The sequence below is a fragment of the Rhipicephalus sanguineus genome, chromosome 10 (genome assembly GCF_013339695.2).
Source record: "Rhipicephalus sanguineus isolate Rsan-2018 chromosome 10, BIME_Rsan_1.4, whole genome shotgun sequence".
NCBI classification, from domain to species: Eukaryota; Metazoa; Arthropoda; class Arachnida; order Ixodida; family Ixodidae; genus Rhipicephalus; species Rhipicephalus sanguineus.
Genome location: NC_051185.1, coordinates 22,258,230 through 22,277,757, shown reverse-complemented (window position 1 = coordinate 22,277,757; position 19,528 = coordinate 22,258,230). Strand labels below are relative to the sequence as shown.

The 19,528-nt window shown below is 44.8% G+C and overlaps 1 protein-coding gene across 1 annotated transcript in view; it reads right to left on the bottom strand.

Annotated features, from left to right (window-relative positions):
• Positions 1–255: 255 nt before the first annotated feature.
• The window catches only part of LOC119407234 (SCY1-like protein 2), a 396,104-nt gene continuing 376,831 nt past the window's right edge, over positions 256–19,528 (bottom strand). The window contains exons 19-23 of the mRNA XM_037674113.2: positions 18,934–18,987; positions 14,206–14,336; positions 11,898–12,115; positions 9,943–10,089; positions 256–2,794 (exon numbers count right to left, since the gene is read on the bottom strand). Of these exons, the coding sequence (XP_037530041.1) occupies positions 2,513–2,794; positions 9,943–10,089; positions 11,898–12,115; positions 14,206–14,336; positions 18,934–18,987 (832 nt within the window). The 3' untranslated portion in view covers positions 256–2,512. The remainder of the gene's footprint in view (positions 2,795–9,942; positions 10,090–11,897; positions 12,116–14,205; positions 14,337–18,933; positions 18,988–19,528) is intronic.

Genomic DNA, 19,528 nt, shown 5'->3' with positions numbered 1-19,528 from the left:
GATGCAAGAGCAGTCGTACTACGCTTCCGAGACCTTCCCGAACCCTGGTCAAGTTATGCGAGCTGTCTTCTTCGCAGAGAATGGTATTGCGAGGACCGGAAGTCGTGGTCTTTAAGCGACACTGCTGTTAGTGTTCCGTTTCTGCATTCAGTTATTCAAAGGAGAGCGATTTAACGCGCCTTTCAGTCAGTCATGCGAAACTTCACATAAAACGACTTCGGTTGCTTCATAGTTCAGCGTGTAAAGAGACAGCAGTTTAAACTGACGGCGTATTACCGGACCAAGAAATAGACCTCGCCACGTACGTTGGCTGAAAGCTGTCCACTAATTGGAGCAGTTAGCAGCGAGATGCGTGATTCGTAGTCATTAAGCAATTGAGGGTAGCGTTCTCCTGCGAGAACAGTGTGTGAAAACGTGGATTTGTAGATACTACCTTGTTCACCCTGAGAACATGCCTAGTCGTATGTTACGGCTGTGCACATCACGGCTTAAACGAAGCTCGCTCTCTATTACGAGCCGTTTACGCAAAAAGGAATGGTCACAACAGCGTTCACTTCGGTCACATGTAAGGAAGTGTTGAAGCTTTCAACAGATTCTAGTGGTTGTTTATATAGGCCTGTGCATTCATTGTTTTGTGTGTAAGACGGCTGTCGCGGTGTTGATAGGAGGGCCGTGACAACGAAGAATACGCACCCTGGTAGTTTTTTAGGCCACAATATATTTATAGCTCCAAGCGCAACACATTGTAGAGGAACGGTATCGATGTCAGTCGCTGTTATGAGACCCTGTGAGTGTTTTTTGTTTCGTCACTGTAGTCATACTGGTAACCCATATGTTTTTTTTTTTGTTTGCTGTTGGGCATATAAAACAACGAGTGGCACTCGAGGCCAGCGTTGCGAATAACAGGGAGATGAAAAGATCGACAGCTGAGCCTTTCAAAAGACATTAAGGCTGGAGACTGAACCGACCTATAATATAACTCGCTACTTCATGTGCAACCCACCCAAAGCAGGATGGTGAACAATCAGGCTGCAAGATCTCGACTCCTAGAAGTGAGCACTGTGAGGAGTGTTCTCACAAGCGCTGCTACTTGAGTATCATCAGGTGTTTACAAGCTAGAAAGGATATCCGCTGCACATGAATCTCGCACTTAAGGTTGTTTGTATCCAAGTTCAGCTTGAAGTCACTGTAACCAGGTTATCATATTGCAACAAAAACCCAGCGGCGTGTCAAACATTGCCAAATACCGTGAATCCCGATAATTGCGTAAATGAGATGTGCGCTTTCTTTGCTTGTGAAAAGAGCGTGATGGTTAAGCCGTCCTTGCTAAAGCAACATCCTTAACTATCCATGTGATCCTGGACACACTTCTTCACGACCATGGCGTTTGACTTAAACTAATACACTGCACAAAGATCAGCAGAAATCAAAATGTAAGAAAGCATGACATACAGTGATGGTACTGACACACTTTAAGTGTAACAAGAAGAAATTTGTGAACAACTTGTTGGTGTTCAACTCTAACCTTCACGCATTTGATCATGAACTGCACTGCACAATGTCAAGCGAGCTTCGCGTTAAGGATAGCTCGGTTAACGTAAAACGCTGACTTAATGAAGGTACCCGCGTCATCACTTGACAAGGAGTCAATCTAAGTTCGCCTTTAACAGTTACGTCAAGCTCAACAATCCAAAGCCTTTGACAGCTATCTCCCGCTGGAACAAGACAATCTGCAGGAGTCACAAGCACCTTTATAGCTGGGCTAAACACTTCCACGTAGGCGAAAAGAAGTAGACTTCGGCTCGCTTCGACAAGGAACGCAACATACGTTGGGCCAACAGAATAGGGCGGCTAATAAAACTACAGTTCGCCTCAAAAGTTCCCCGATTTGACGCTGGTACAACAGAGACAGGCATGTGACTTCTGGTGGCGCCAGGGTCCCAGCTTCTGGCTGTTTTTTCGGGACCATTGGAGCGGCTAGGCTTTTAGTGACTACAAAGCAAGCCAAGAACAGCGACAGCAGCGCTGACACGTAGCCTTGTGTTCGCTCAGACAACTACAACGTCAAGACGTAGGATCTTCTGAGACAGAACGTACGTAACGCTTAGACAATGGAATACCCTCAAACCTCTATATAACGAACACGGATTTAAAGAATTATCGGTTATAACGAAGTAAATGATGAATAGTCTTGTAATAGATCCAGTGTTGTGCATATACGTTTATAACAAATTTTCAGATATAACGAAGTTATTTCTGTGTCAGCTTCGGCTTCGTTATAAAAAGGTTTGAGTAGTTAACCATTTGGTTAGAAGCTAGCTGCCATTCCACATTGAGCCATTGAGGACGCAGTTGAGCTCGCCTCAAAGTGTGATCCAAATGCGCTATCGTACATAGCCCACACCTTTATGGCTGTTGGAAGCGGCGTAGTCAGTGGTTCGCTGCTTGAGACCAGTAGCAGCGAGGGAAACGAAGAAACGGGGGGGGGTCACAAACCCAGCGTTCGTCGCGCTCACGCCTGCGTGGGGTTGCCCACGGCCGGCGAGGGGATCCTGGGCTGTGGTAGGAGTCTCCTCGAGGCCCGAGGCGAGGGCGACCTCGAGACCGCCGGCGAGGTCCTGGGCGGCGAAGACCGAAGCGACGGAGACCGCGACGACGGAGACCTGGACGACGCCGGGGAGCGTGGCGAGAGGGGCGACCTCGGCGACAAGGAGCGCGGTGACAGGGGCGACCGCGGAGAGTGGTGGGGCGACGCCGTCGGCGACGAGGCCCTTGGCAGCGGCACTGGCAGATGCTGAGCGGATAGAGATACCGAAAGAGACAAAGGACGGGGGGCAGGTGCGGGAAGGGAAGAACGATGGAAGATGGAACAGCGGAAAAGAAGGAGAGGTATAGAGAGGGAAGAGAAGAAGTGGGAAGAGCGGGAAGAAGTGTGGGAAAAGAAGTTGGAAGAGCGGGAAGAAGATCGAGAAGTAGTGCGGGAAGAGAAGAAGTGGGAAGAGCGGGAAGAGGAGCGGGAAGAGAAGGAATGGGTGGGAAACAAAAGCGCAGATATATCGGCATCGAGAGTTCTGTCTTTTTTTGTTTTTTTTTCTTCGCAATCTCGACGGCTCGGGATGCTGTCGTGTGTCCCCTTGCCTGCCTTCTCTTGCGAACCCTGGCCTGGGCGCGGGCTGCCCGCGACATCAAGACGCGAGCTATTTGCCGGAAAACAGCTGCGACTGGTGGTGGAGGGGAGAGGAGGATGGTGGGGAAGAGAGAGAAAAGAGAGAAGAAAAAAAGGAAAGAGGAGCTGCGGCGGATATGCTCCAGCAAATGGTTTATCATGTTCTTTGGCGATTACGTGAACAGGCCGTTAAGTGATTCTTCCTTTTCTTATTATTATTCCGCCAGCAGAGCGCGACTAGGGTTAACGCTCTTTTTTTATCGTCGATGCAATGGGGGACAACATCGATGCAGGCGTTTCAGGGACGGGATGCAAGCTTTTGATACTGGTCGGTATGTTCCAAGAAGCGCCCTAGGTACTTTTGACTTCAACAATTCTGTGCTGGCGCGTTAAGCCCAGCTGAGCCGAATTCAGCGTAGCCAGATTGAGACGCCTCCCTTGACGTTGAAGCTTCAGGTGCCTGCAAAATCTGGGTGGGTGAAATTTAATGCGCATGAGAAGCTGGTACTGTTCGAAGTTTTTCGAAATGACGGTTATACTTTTAAACCAACGATCGTCGCTGCACGGTTAGGGGCCACCAATGCTACGCGAGCCTAAATTACGTGGTTTAAGCTGATTAGACCGAAATTTCACTGTATGGTTGCCTGTACTATCCTCAAAGACGAATCTAAGATCCGTGGTGTTATCGAATTTATGCTTAGAGGATCTTAAAGAATACTGCAAACATAACTGACGGTAGGTTACTGCGTTTTAGTTTTGTTGCATTTTACTAAGTACTCTTTGATGTTCAATAGGGTTGAAAGCTGGGCTAGTTGGTGACTGATCATTATACCGTGTGATGATGTAGCGCACTTTTGACGAGGACAAAGGGGACAGTGTCTTGTCTTTCTTGTCCCATTTGTACCCGTCAAAAGTGCGCTCTTCACTATACGGTATAATGATATTATTTGATAGATTCATTAAAATTTGTAAAAATTCTAGTAGCCATTCTTCAAAACGAGATGGCCTAGACATTCACAATGGTTCAAATAAGACGACACAGACGTCCGCCTCGAAAGCTAAACATCTCACTTGTCTTGTAGCAGAAACATCATTCACTTCGTTCAGAGGATATGACTTAGGGTAATAATATAATAATATCTGGGGTTAAACGTCCCAAAACCAGGATACGATTGTGAGAGACGCTGACTTAGGGTATTCCTTACAGGGTAGTTCTTAGTGAATAGAACGGCAGACGTGTTCTGATGCCACTGTTAGCTACATTGCAGGCAACTTGTCTTCACAGAAGGCACGAATTTTTCAAGAATAATAGGAAGGTTATGCTCACAATAGGCGTGTTGTTTGTGAGAATAAAAAGTTCGCGCGAAACTGTTTGGAATGTGAGGGGGAAATAGAGTCCAAATCGCTCACTTCGACAGTGAGACTGAAAACAATTTAAAAGTCTTTTTTTTTTTACATATTTCAAAGATTTGCCAGGAAAATACAGCTCGAATACCCTCACAGGAAAACAAAACAAAGAAAATATGTTTTTGTGTACCAGAGAAGGAAAAAAAAGCAACAAAAAAAGCTTCTCTCTCTTCAAGTACACTCTAAAAATCTCCAGTCTTGTCCCAGTTGACCAAAATGTCTGGAGCCTGGGCAAAAAACATTACTGCCAAAAATCACGAAATAAACGAAAATGCGGAAGTTGAAGTTATTAATTACGTGAGGCCAATCGATGGACAGCTACAAAATAAATGGGCTAGTATAGAAATGCTGAAACAGTTTAACACAGTTAAAAATCGCACATTGCACGTTAGACAGACGGTAATTCAGTACGCTTGATGCAAAAGTAGCACAGCGCTTACTGCAGCGCCAAAAGAAATGTACTGTAAGTCGTGAGAGCAAGTAGAAAAATGGGCGTATGGTTTTCACATGTCTCAAATGCGACATGTACGGGTGTTTGTTGGAAGAAAAAAATTTTGCATCATGTTTTTTTTTTCTAATGGCGCTTTTTAGAGTGTAGCGTGCTTCCAGAGCAAGAAAACACAAGACAGCACACAAGGAGCAAGATTACTGCATCTACGCACAGCCATTTCTCGCATTCAGCCCGCAGTCAGAACACTGCTTCTCTCCGCGCAAAAAAAAAAAACAAAAAAAAAAACGCACAATTGACAAAGAGTTAGGTTCCCGTATATGAAACTTTATCACTCTAGAATCGCATCTAAGAGTGTTCGTAAGACGAAATTTCAGTGAATTCCGACGCTAGACACATCATGAGTGCGAAAGCTCGGCAAATGAGCGAGGGCAGTTACGAAATAATACTTTTGAGAAATGGGCACCTGGTACCTACGGATCGGCAAGTGCGTTTTACTTTGGAACACACAGCATTCGGACAAAACCATGAAAACAAGACCCCGCTAATTGTGTTTGTTGGTGTGCAATAGGAAATTTTTAATTTGATTCGCATTCATGATATGAGTTGTCTATACTCTGTACAGGTCCAACCTTAATTGCAAAGACAATGTTACGGCCATACATATGAACTATTTCATTTTTTCATGTGATCAGGTGATGAGCCATTTACTAGAAGTTGGGTAATTAACATTAGATGATGCTGTGGTTCCTCATCAACAGTTTGCTATATATATATCGAGATAGATATCAGAATTTAGCCCTGTTAGTTTATGCCGGAAAAAAATTTGCATATTAAAGTAAAGCGGGAATTTCTACCCAGCTCGCTAGAGTGCTTTTTGTCTGCCTAACAGTAATTAACAGATAATGCACAGGAAATGAAGTTACGGAAAAAGAAAAAAAAATGAAGTATTTGAAACATTCTTCATCTTATACCATATTTTCTGAATTACGGCTTATAGTCTAGTTTCGTTGTAATTAAACACCAAATCCAATTATGTGTTTTGCAGCTCGTAAATTAAAACATTTCATTGGGTGATTTAAGCTCATGACATAGCGTGGACCCTGATTGTGGTTATGCCCCATGAATGCCTCACCAATATCAACACTAAAGCATCATTGTGTAACTTGTGACTTCGGTTCAACATCAGTGCTTTTTCTGTTGTATTCAGGGTTAATTTTATGAGAAGAAGGGCTAATTTCTAGTAATATTGTTATCTACCAATTGTGAATCTAGTCAATAGCAATGGCAACGCAGTTTTTTTTTAATTCATTTGAGCATATCCTAAGTTGACCAAGGTGTTTTTCCCATTAAAGGAGTGGACGACACTGTAAGTCACTGTGGGACAGGCGTTTGGAGAAGCCAGGTGATAGCTGTGCGGTGCATGTTAGGTAACGTACGCGTAAAGTGCCCGGCTGTGCGAGGAGAGAACAGTGTTCGGACTTCAGCAGCAACATACAGCAACATCGAGGGCAAGGGCGACAACAGAGAATGCATGAAACCTCTTACAATGCCTGAGCACGATTGTAAGCGAGTCCCCGAGAGCAGCACAAAAGCAAGCGTTCAAGCGTGCTTTGGCACCAAGAAAAAAACACTCGGTTCTACCCATCTACTAGACACGTGCAAAGCGACACATACGCAAACGCTATTCATGTGAACATTGCGCGAACAGTACAAGCTGTAACGGTTGCAACCATTTATATAAACAGCGATGTAGCGTCGTCATCATGACTCCCATTATGAGATTTGGCAATCCTGGAAACCACTAAGGCTGTGGGCAAGGTGCTGTTATGGATTTTTTTACGTAGAGTGCAATACAACAGAAATTACAGACAAATGATTCCCACGCTACTTAGAATGACGCAAGGTTTACCTGTTTGATAGGTATACAGCATCAGAGAAGGTGAGGTGGGTAGACACGGCCACAAGAGAAACGCCATTCGTGTTGTCTTTTCGCGTGTTTTGTCTCCATCTCCGTACGCTTTAGCCGCTTTCTTAGCGATTTCCAATGCAATAAGTAACGTTTGAATTAAAATATGCATAACGATCAGCACTACCAGCATTCTCTTTGAAGCTATAAAAGCAAAAGAAAAAAGAAAATTCAGTTTTCAAGTGACACATTTCTATTCAATGCAGAGGCAATACGTGGTTCCTGCTTCAGTTGATAAAACACGATAGTTTCCTGAAGAAATTGAGACCTCTTAATAAATTTCTCCTGAAGTGGTGAAGCGCCTGGATTGTTCTTCTAGGATGACATGTTTTTTAGGCCTTTGCGTTAAAGCAAAGAATTTTGCGATTTATTAGTGTCAGGGGAACTTCACTTTCATTTTGAATTTCGGACACTCATACTATCAAAAGTTTGAGAGGGGCTCAAGAAAGTAAAGTAAAAAAGAAAAAAACAGGTGTCCGTGGTTTCTGCAGCTTTCAAAGCGACAGCAAGTTCTCCAAACTACCGAGATCTCGTACGGCTTGAATATACCGCTAAACGCTCATGATGCAACATGATTAATTGGTTTCAGAATTCATACTTTACAGGTTCCTTTCTGTCGCATCATGCGCATTTGGACTTCTTTATGCTTACCTCAGAAATATTACGGCAAAATTAGCTTACTAATGAATAGTCAATTTTGCTGCAGACTACTGCAGCTTTCTTAAATTCCAAAAAACTGTGAATACTTAAAAGTATCCGCAGCTAAGGTTTCCAATGTAACAAAATCTCTTCTGATTAAATTATTTCTTGTCACTTCTTTCCTGCTTTTAGCACCTCAATTTACACTCTGAAAATTTTACAAAATTACTTACCCACTGTTCATATTAAGGCATGTGCCAGAAAGCATTACATAGACACGTCTCACCAATTCCGCTGTTTATATATTTTCTTTAGGCTACTCTTAACTTAAAAATTCGGTTCCTTTCAGAACTACCCCTTCCTTCGCAATCACACCTCATAGAAGGAACTGTGCCCGAGTAAAAGAACGCAAATGTCCAGTAGCCATGGCACAAATTGGTCTATCATGAACTGATGTGATCCTTTCTGAAAGCCCATAATTCTTTCCGGTGACGTGAGATGAAGAGCAGTAGCAATTCGCTACGGCCCAGGTTATATTCCTTATGCGTTAAGCCTTGGTCAAGGTGCATCATAGATGAACACTAGTAAATGTACAATGTCAAACCTCCAGCGTCACAGATATCAGCGTGTCCCAGCCATAATGAGATGCACGGCACAGCCATAAAGTGACAAACAGTGTGCAAGACGAACATAAGACAAACATGCGGACAGGATGCAAGGCATGCGGTAGGAATATAATAACACCTCGGCAGGATTCGCGAAACTGTTGAGTCACCAACTCGCACAGAACGGTAGGCAGCTTAGAGACAACTTACCGGAAAAGCGCAGTTGCCAGCAATCGCACATGCCATTAACTTGAACAAATCGATACACTTAACATTAAGTTTACCAGACCATTTTTGCTACACAGTATACATCAAGTTGGCCTGAAGCTAGCAGAAAACGCCACAGGTCTCTTTAAATTTACGAAATCACCTTGCCTATTCAGTAACGGTTACTTTAGGATTACCTGTTAAGATAATTGTTACAAGGTAATATACCTTACAAGGTAACTTTAAGACACGCTAAAGCACCCTTTTAAGGTAATAGTTACAAGAGAATTTACCTCTTGATAAACGTTAGGGCAACCTTGAGGTAACAGTATGAAGGTAACCTTTAAGGAAAGTTTTCTACCTCAGGTGACACGAATGTAGAAATTTTTATAGAGCAAGCACTTGTTCGGTTATTCAATATCAAAAACTTGGGTTCGGGCTATCGTTCGCAAGACAAGGAGATTGCTAAAGATGTACCTCCGCGGGTGAGGCATCCCAACGTCACACATTCCACCCATAGGTGCACATTTTATAAGGCTCATGGCACACGGCAGGCACAGCGAATGCCTGTAAATTGTTGGCCGCGCTGCATAGTATAACGTAAAAATTTCTAGTTAACCTGCATCGAAGTTGCAAGCGATCTGAACAGACTATACGGACAGCCTACTAGTACGGCAGCCTATCACTTTTGAGACGTGACGCGCATCTGCCTGAAACTTTTGGTAGCTTGTTTGCAAGCATGAATCTCGCTGTCTTTCATAGAATACTTCTGATACTCCCTGAAAAATGTTACACTGTCTTTCAGCGCCTCCTCTGCACCACAAATAAAAAGAAACCATTCGCGTTTTCTTTCTAGCTTCGTGCTCCTCTCAGTTAGATGAAAATCGTATTTTTTTATCACAATCTGCTTTCTTATTGTTCAACGGGTTATAGAAATGTGTAGTCTTTGAACAGAGTGATTTCTGCATGACACACCTACATGTCTTAATTTTGCTCCACTTAGATCCTACATGCGAGATAAAATTTACAAAAGAACTGCTTGGCATCGCCGTTGTGTGATATCTCGCACTTCCCACCAACTGAACTTCCCCGAGTGCAATATCTTCTTTCACGTTGGTTTCACGTAGTCAAACGAACATATGTGGAACCCTACGGAGCGTACTAGTTTTGGCCTACACAAAACGAAGGGCTGGAATATACGTAAGCTGTCTTTGCGGCTGTTTATAAAACACGTTATTTTTCTTCAAAGCTTCAAACTACCTACGGGAGGTATCGAGAATAGGTCGGAAGTGCCTCTGCTTCTATTTCTAAGCAAAAACAGAATCTGGGCTCTCAACTGAACTAACATCAAGGTTGAGGGGGAAAAAAAAGTCCTGCCGCGATGTTTGCGAAATCTACTTGTGTCACACACAGTTGGTCAGGAGGTAAAGGAAGACGGTGGAAGAGTGGCAGCACGTACAATGTTGAAGTGGATTGACACGACAAGCAATGTGGTACGTACGACACCAGAGCCAATCTGCTGCAGAAAGCTTGAAGCCTGGTTGGCGGCGTTGGGCAGTCCTGCAGCGCCGCACACTGCAGCGGCGGAGTACCGCCTTACGTTGGCTCTGCTCGAGCTGAAGAAGTCCACGCCCAGGTTGGGGCTCGCCTGTGACGTAGAGTAAGGCGATTGCTTTAGGACAAGTAGTAGCTACGTACGAATGTAAAGACCACAGGAAACCAGCTCAAGGCGACAGTTGCTTCAGCGATACATTTGTCTCTGTTGCGTACTGTGCTTACACTTTTACTTTTTTGCGTACTCTCTTGCCAACTCTTGCTACCCTCTTGTTTTCCTCGCATGGCTCAGGCGCATCCTGAGATCCCGCTGCCCCTTATAACACGTGTCGTATTTAGGTCGGCGTAGTTTTAGTGCGTAATCGATTTTAAAGCCAAGACTAAATGCTCGTAAAATGGTTCGGTAAATCCTGAAACTAGTTTTCCAACATGAAAAAAAAAAACGAAACAATAGGGCACCAATACAGCACCACCGATTCGAACCGACACTAAGGACCTATATAGCAAGTAGAATGTATTATATTTTTCACTTGGAAAGCTCAAATATCCATTAATGTATAAATGAGGGTTCAGTTTGCAATAATTTTGGCTTATATTATTAACAGGAAGCGAAGTATAAAGAAAAGGCGAGCGTCACTGAAAAAGAACACCCCTGGTGAAATTAAAAGCACTTGTGAACTTTTTTTGTTTCGAAGTGCCCCCTTATGGTGAGACCGAGCTGACTAGAATATTAGATTATACGGATTAACAGGGATCATAGGGCACCTATGGCCAATGAGAATGAATGAACTTTATATGCCTGTTATGCATGGTGAAGTCATCGTGCGGGTGAGAACTTGAAGGCATACCCAAAAATTCTTGCCCCAAACGAGCTCGCTCAGAGTTCCCTTTCTCAAGCGGCATTCCTGGTGCATCTGGGTGAGCTTTTCAGCGTTGCATTAACGTCTGTCCTTTCACTACCCTAACACATTTATGTTGTACATATGTCTGAGAGAATGGAGAACAAATATGACCGCACGTTGACTCCATGATGAATGTATACAGATGCCAGACAGGCCTTCTAAGTACAGTACTGCTCCCTTTAAAAAAGAACTGATTAAAACTCAACAAAAAATGCACTTATTTAAACTTTGAGAAAATGTAAGTGGCCAACGCTAGTTGAACACATGGCCACAATTTACAAATAATACACTGACAAAAGCAAAATAACACACATGAAAATACATGACGTACGATACCGGCTATGACGAACAAACTAAGTAACACGAAACCATTTTTCACGCAAAGTGTTGAAAAAGCACTCATTCTAGAAAGAATGTTTCGTAAAATTTTCCTACAAATGAGGCCTTGTGATGTCTAATCGGCGCGTCACTATAATGAAGTTGTTTCGTTTACTATTAGACATTAGCGAGAACGGCTAATTATCTCTGTAAAATGAATGACCAAAAGAGGTGTCGGTTCCGGGTTTGAACCGTGGAACAACATGACTGTTCAGCCGACTTGAAAACCTTTCTTCAGGGGATGGATAGATGAACACAACTTTATTTAAAGCAATCTAGGTAAATGCGGTTGGGCTCGCAGACATCCGGGAGCTCCCTGGCCGACATTTCTAGGCAGCTCCGGTCTACCAGCCACAGCTGGTCATCCGAGCTTGTTGCCCGAAGAGGGCGTCCCACGAGGAAAGGGAGGATTGGAGTACGATTGTACTTCTTTTGTGTTAGCTTAATGCTACAAAAGGGTGGATGACGCCTTTTCCCTTTTTTGTTTGAGTATACTGTTCCTGCACTGTCGATTTGTGGTGGTGAACTTATTCTAGCTACGTCAGTATAACCTAACCTAAGGCGTGGTGTAGCACATGTGGCGGAGAGTGTGAAAGGTCGATAACAAGTCTAGAAGGCGTACCATCTTGGGCGAACTGAAGAATCCCGAAAAACGCGAGTCCTGCGTCCCGACACTGGAATGCCTGCGAACGGGGAGGCCCCCCGGGGTATAGCTGACGGTGCCCTCGGGCGAACAGGGGGCCACCAGGATCCTCGGGGGCTGGATCGTGTTGTCCGAGTGCCTCCGCCCAGGGAGCGTGGCCTGAACGCGCAGCAGGTTCGAGTCTGGCGACGACGAAGCTGCGCATGAATCAATATGTTGCTCGTACTGCATTCGTACAGTGGCAGTGCACCAGAACTCTTTCGAGGGATGCAGCCGAGGTCCACTTGTTAACGTATTATTATCAAGGAACTATGAGAGTCATATATTGTAAGCAATTTTTCTTGTTCCTCCTATCGTTAAAAAAGGAGTTTTTATTTTAAGGGGCAAGAATTAACAGGAATTGACATCTCCCCGAATTTTTTCAATTTTTCAAATGTATATACACACGCACAGAAACACACGTACGAACAAACATAAACGTCAGTCAACCCCGGAAAAGATTTATGGTTACGCCCTTGGTTTGAGTATCACTTTTCGCTCCGTTCGGAATAAATGAGCGAAATTCACGCCCTCAGCGACAAGATCCAGGAATGGGGTGCCTTGATTCCCGCACCGCCCATCGAGGCACTCTATCCAGGAATGTACGCTTGCGCCCTCTATCCTCATGGGGGGCAAAACGTAGCGAGAAGCGCGTTTTGACAAAACAGCGAGAGATGGCGCCACCGTTCAGCTGTAGCAAAGCCACGTTCCTTCTTTGTTCACCGTTCACGTGGCATTTGAATGTTTCTGGGCTCGTGCACACTAAAATGTTTCTTCTGGGGCTCAGTCCCGCTTAATCTCCCACACGTTCGTTTATCATTTGCTATATCTCTGTCCTCACGAAACTCCGGCAGACCCCACGCACTGTGGGAATAGATGTAATGCGAAGCAGCTAGCAGAAAGCTGCATATATCGGCTTGTTTCTCTTTGAGGAAAATGAAGTGATTCATGTCACGACATCTAGTTCACTATATATCCCATGTTTGTCATGCATGTATGCATGTAGAATCTTTTATATAAAGAAACGTATAGTCTGGTATGTACAATGTATGACCTGTCATTTATGTTCGCCACGCACCCATATCATGCCATACCAATTTTGGTGTATATCCAGTTAACAAAATGGCCGGAAGCGCACCAAAAAAGTGCCATGTAAATCATGCCGTACATGACATGCATCTTATGATTTGCGTGTTAGGACCTGTCATTTATGTTCCCCATACGGGCACGTCACGCAATAGTAGTTTTGGTGTATATCAAGCTAGGGAAACTGCCGTGAGCGTGAGATGAGCGTGGCATGTAAATCATGCCCTACAAGACATGCATATCGTGATTTGCATGCAAGTAAAGATTCTATGGGGGCTAGTTGGTGCGAACACATGGCTTGTTCGCGCTGCCAGTTTCAAGTCGTCCAGTTCCTGGCAGCACGAACAAATCATGTGATTTGCATGGTACCACCTTTTATTCACGTTCTTCATAGAGTCACGTCGCGCAATAACAATATCGGTGTATACCTAGCTCGCCAACCGGCCGCGAACACATCATGAGCGTGTCATGTAAATTACGCTGTACATGACATGCATGTCATGATTGTCATGTTACCACCTGTCATTTATGGTCGTCGTACAGAAATGCCTCGTCATACCAATTTTGGTACATATCCATTTAATTAAACATCCGCGAGCGCCCGGAGGCCATGTATATCATGCTGTACATGATACGCGTATCATGATTTGCACGTTAGGACCGGTCACTTATGTTCGTCATACAATCTTGTCCGACCATGCTAATGTTGGTATATATCAAGTTAACGAAACGGCCGCAAGAGCACCGAGACCATGGCATGTCAAGCATGCCGTTCATGACATGGATATCATGAATTTCATGTTATGAACAGTGATTTATGTTGGCCATACAGTCATGTTATGACATACCAATTTTGGTATACATCCCATTGACGAAACGGCCAGGAGAGCGCAAAGTCGTAGGCGGATAGATAGATAGATAGATAGATAGATAGATAGATAGATAGATAGATAGATAGATAGATAGATAGATAGATAGATAGATAGATAGATAGATAGATAGATAGATAGATAGATAGATAGATAGATAGATAGATAGATAGATAGATAGATAGATAGATAGATAGATAGATAGATAGATAGATAGATAGATAGATAGATAGATAGATACGCTTAAAGTCGCAGAAGTTCGTTAAGAAATTCACGCCTGGTGTGTGACTCACCTGAACTGCAGGTCCTGCGGACGACGTCGTCCATGCTGATGGACGTCCGTCGGGACTCTAGGCGGAGTGAAGGTGGGCGGTGAGGGTAACCTGTTGGCTGCTCCATGTTGTAGGGCGTCTGCACGGGCAGCCTGTGGACGGGGGCAGGGCCAATGTCTTTCTCTCACACCTGTGTACACCACTCAACAACAGGAGGTGGCCTCGCGAGATGTGCTTAGCGTGCATCTACCCATTGCCTTGTATAAGGCAACTACCGTGGTGCGTAACTTCATGTGGAGGTCTGACTTCCGTAGAGCGTCCCGTTACGATGCCACATCTTTCTGGGTCACCTTTTAGTTTGGTGTGCTATGAATGATGTACAAGCTTCAGAAAGGCTGGCCCACCTTTCGAAAAGTGGACACGTCTTTGCCAAAGGCGCCTTGTCATTCATGTTTTGGCAAAGCCGTACGACGAGGGCGGTGGGGGGGGGGGGGGGGTTGTAGCACGTCATCGCTTGCGCTTTCATTTTGCGTGTTGCACACATCGCGAATTATTGCGCTGCCATAAAACTTGACCCCCCCCCCCCTTATAGAGAACCCTGAGGACGCCTATGATCCTTGGCATGTAGTGTTAACAGGGTTAGTCCTTGAAGTGACGTCGCGTGGTGTCGCTGTTGGCATTTGCCATCAGTGAAATACTAACACGCCAAGGATTGCAGGGCACCTGCGACAAAAATAGGTCCACCGATCGAAACGTCGGGCAGTCTGTCTGAAACACCTATATATTCCCGTTCATCTATCGTCTACAGCACATCGAATTTCGATCAGTCGATTCCAAACATTAAAGGGGTCATGAAGCACCCCTTGGGCTGATTGAAAAAACACATCCTGCGGAAAGCTGACACGGCTATGAACTGCTCTGCCAAATATTACAGTCGTGCGCGCCGCGTAATGGCCACAAGCGGAGCGCGATGTTGCCGTTTCCCCAGGCACCCTCTTTTCAAACAGAGGCCGGTTCTCACTCTCGTCGGTGGGCGGGGCGTCTGTCCGCTGTACGTCGCAAGAGACATAGCATGCTTATTGGCCGATAGCCGACGTAAATCGAGAGCGGCGTTCGGATCAGATGCGCTTCTGGCCGCGGGGTGCCGCCACTTGCCGGCGCCGCACTCCTAGTACACGGTATCCGCACTCGCGCAAGCGAATCACAGCGGGAGAGCGATCGCGTTTCATGACGCGCGCTGGCGTAACTTCTTTCCCCCATGCCATCCCTCCCTGTCTAGCTTCCAGTGCGCTCGCCGGCACGAGAAAAGAGAGAAAGCGCTGGGAGCGTGCGCCAAACCCCCGTAACTCCGCTGATTCTTGACGGATTCGAGACATTTTTGCGGCAATCGATTCGGGAGGCAGTACACTCCGATATTGAGGCCATTAGATCATTACTTGGAAAAGTGGTTCATGACCCCTTTAATTTGAACTCTCTGCTCGGTATTGTTCACCGTTCGCATTCGAACATTAATTTTCTGCCCAGTTCAATAAAGAGATAGCACATCAGGGCTATGATACCGTCGTTTAACTCTAAAGGTACTATGTGATCATAAATGTTCGTTCCCGTTACTTCTTGCTGAAAAATTCACAATATATTTGACAATTTGCACAAGTATCATCGTCGCACTTACATGGCGGCGCTGACGATGACGTTTTTAAATACTGAGATACAGCTTCTGCAGATAGTGAATATATCACGAATGTTTCGCGTAGACAGATGTTTTTTCCGTTGCACATTTGCCATAAATGCGTGCTTGCCACTGTTGAAACAATGTTTACGACAATTACGTTTGTGCGAGAAAGAAACAATGTCGTTACAGCACGAAAAAAAAAATCAAATTTTAGGCTTGGATTATCATTCGCTTGATTCTGAACGATTCCATATCTATTGACATACCAATAAAAATTGTCGAAATAAGCACCTAGATAATGAACGGTGTACCTGATTCTGATAACAGTTATTTAGTTTAACTCACGGTTAATCCTCAAAAGGCGGTGTAGACTGAGTACGACTGTCATCGATATGCGTAATTTACGTTACCGTTTATCAATTAGGTTAATGTGCTCGAGGAACATGAAAAGAAATTTTAAGATTTTACGTTGCTGAGGAGAAGGGATAGGTCGAAGTATTTTCCCAAGGTCTAGCTGTGTTCGGGAAGTTCAGCATATTCTACTTTGGAGACGAGTTCTTTCTTCTTTGTATGCCTGGCAATCTAACAAAAATATGTTCCATTGTTTCTTGCATCACAACCATTACGTTGTGACATGCGCACACCACGATCGCAGTATTTTCTTCCTTTTATCCTTTTCTTTTTCTGCCCTCCTCCTCCTCCCAGGGTTTTTCTGTCCTCAATCCGCTTTCCCTATACAGAGTAGCGTGTAGGTGCATATATATACGCCGGCAGAATTCTTTGTTCCTCATTAAAGAGCTTTCCCTCTCTCATCGACACGCGAACTCGTGAAAAAAAAAATGTTTCGAAATATATTTTCTTTGCTTTTTGCTTTTGCGTACGCCACCCATGTATCAAATGCAGGAGCGTAGAGAGTCTGGAAGGCAAACGTTTTCACTCAAGAAGCACTGAAAATTCTTTGAAAGTTGAGCCGGAAGCAAGCTTTGTTAAAGCAAGTCAGACTATGGGCTAAGCGGAAATGCATCAAGATGCAGGCGTAGCTCGCGTCTATTGCGGCCACAGAAGCACGTGCAGTTCTATGAATTCAGCACATAGCGTGGGGCCCTTGCGGATGCTTCCGCCTCTTCACCAAGATGGCGGCAAAATGCAAGCGAATCTAACATGGCCATGCTAAAAAAATCAATCAATCGCGAAAACAGCATTGCGATCAGTCACGTGTGAAGTTAACATGTCTTAAACTGGAACTGTAGCTGTGGGTATGATCCCTACCGAAGTGCTACACGGGTTAGTATGAAACCGCATTTGGGTGCACTTTCACACCTACTCTGTAACTGCCAGAGTAATTATAAGTTGCGCTGACGCAAAGTGAACCTAGTCACTGCTGAAGTGGTGCTAGAATGTGAAGACTGTTCTGGTGCAGTGTAGTGACAACACATGTGACCGCGTGGCATGATGCGTGGCGCATTTGTTGGGGAATCGGGGGCTCTACATGCACTGTGGTAGCGTATCTGTGCTTATTTCGTGCCATGCTATGGATATAGATGTGGAGGACTCTACGGTAAGTATTGGCTGTGGTGCTGTGTTAGTGCCTCGGCGTTGCTTAACTTAAAAAATAAAACGAAAATTTTGCAATACCGTACACATTGTTGCTCACAGAGGAGTTCCACCAACTGTCAGCAATGAAACAAGAAACACAAAGTTCTTGGTTTACATTGTTCGTGCCGTAAGACATCCAGCAATCCGGGGTGTCGAACTAGTAGTATCCGACAATGCTTATCAGTATCTGATGACCGCATGAGTTCGCGTTATCCCGATTCCGATCACCGTATTCTATCTTCCTCCTTGCGAGAATTGTCTCATCCCATTTCGATTGGAAAGAGCATATTGGCCACCTGAATGGCCTTAACGTACAATGATATCCTTTAGAATAATGACTTTACCCTTGAAAAGCATGGCAGTATGGTGAACTAAACCTCGTTTTTGAGTAAATAAATCTAATCCTGACAATTACCTTCAGTCCAAAACCGCAATTTAAGGCAGAAATGGAAATAAAAGCTGTCTTTGTTCTGGTATTCGCCGATCGTGTGATCTGTGCAAAGGGAATCATGCAGGGGCGAGATGCTTCAATTATAACTATGTGACGCGACTTCTTGAGGTTGTTTTTACCGTCTAACCAACTTAAAGAGTGTAACAAAAGGCGTGCCAGTATCGACGAGAATTGCGAGAGCAGTGTGTTTGAGAGGCTTCCACTTCGTAGGTAAGAAATGTTGTTTTGAGACTTCTGATAAGTGCACACTTAGCGCAAATATCAGATGAGAAATGGGTGCTCAGTTGGATTTTAGAATTAGTGAAGCAAAATATTCGTCGTGTTCATCACCACGAGCAAAGATTTCTCGATGGAACTCATCTGCTGGAAACTTGACATTACGAATGGGTTTATCACTAGGCGAAATATTACATTCGGCAATTATCAAACTATACGAATGTTACGCTTGTTCCTAATATGCTATGACCTATCGGAAGTAATGGCACCGCAATGCATGTGAATGACTGGAATAGCAAAGTTGATTTGTAATAAAGAGCCCAGTTGTGAAATTCAAAACGCGCCAGGCTATCACGTTTTGCGAATCACACTTCGTACTTTCACCTTTCGCTTCTTGCACTCCTGCTGTCCCCAAGGATAGGAACGTGTAACAGATGAAGAAATGAACGTTCAACACAAAGCTTAAGTTTGTAGTGGCAGATATGGCCGATCACTCTGATTGAACTTCATATTGAAAGTGAAAAGGACTACACATACTGCTTTCGCAACCCGCGATGAAACTGGCACCACATGCCCGTCCAGCAGCGCGTGGCCTATGTTCGTAAGCCACGCTAAATGCAGAGCGATGCAACAAAGAGGCGTTCTACTGCAAACGTCCGGCAGCACATGGAAGCCGCGTTTGGGGAAAAGCGCGTTCCTGGGGGAGGCGCGATCAGGCTACAAGAGCGAGCGTTGGGAGGTTCGGGCTGGGCATGGCAAAGGCCGTCTACTGGGCTCGGCGGGCGCCCGCGCAACTAGACTTATCGGTACACACCTATCCGGCGGACTCACGACCCGGTGTTGTTGTGCCTCGTCCGGCGTCGCTTCACTGTTTTTTGGGAAGAAACAACTACGTTGCAGCATCTGTGCACAGTTCTCTCTTCGTTGGTTTCAATTTTTTTCTGTTATCGCAGCTATTGCCAAGTTCTCGAATGGATTAGTCCTTCAAAAACAACATCCGCTAACAAAGTGTGCAAGGCTTCTCATCTCCTAGCGAGATTCTCTGAAGGTTGTTAGTGGACCTTTTCGACATCACTGCAAGTTAGCTGCCCCGCGTAGCACCGAATACCCTGCAAGCTCTGCTTCATACGCACATTTCTGTGTTCTAACGCCTTTATTTCATCTAAGTGACCATCTGCCGTGTTGCTAAGACGTTGTCGAACGAGGAATATCGCTGGAGACGTTTCGACTAAGGGGACGGCTTCGCGCTGATGAAGACAAGTCCTTTTGTCGAAACGTTGGCATTAGCGATCTTCCTTTTTTTTCCACTGATTTTTGTGACTTCAAGCCTCCATGTTGACGTGAACATCCGTCTATCTTCCGGTTAAAGCAAGAGAAATGACCTATCACAAATGCGCATCACGCTTTAT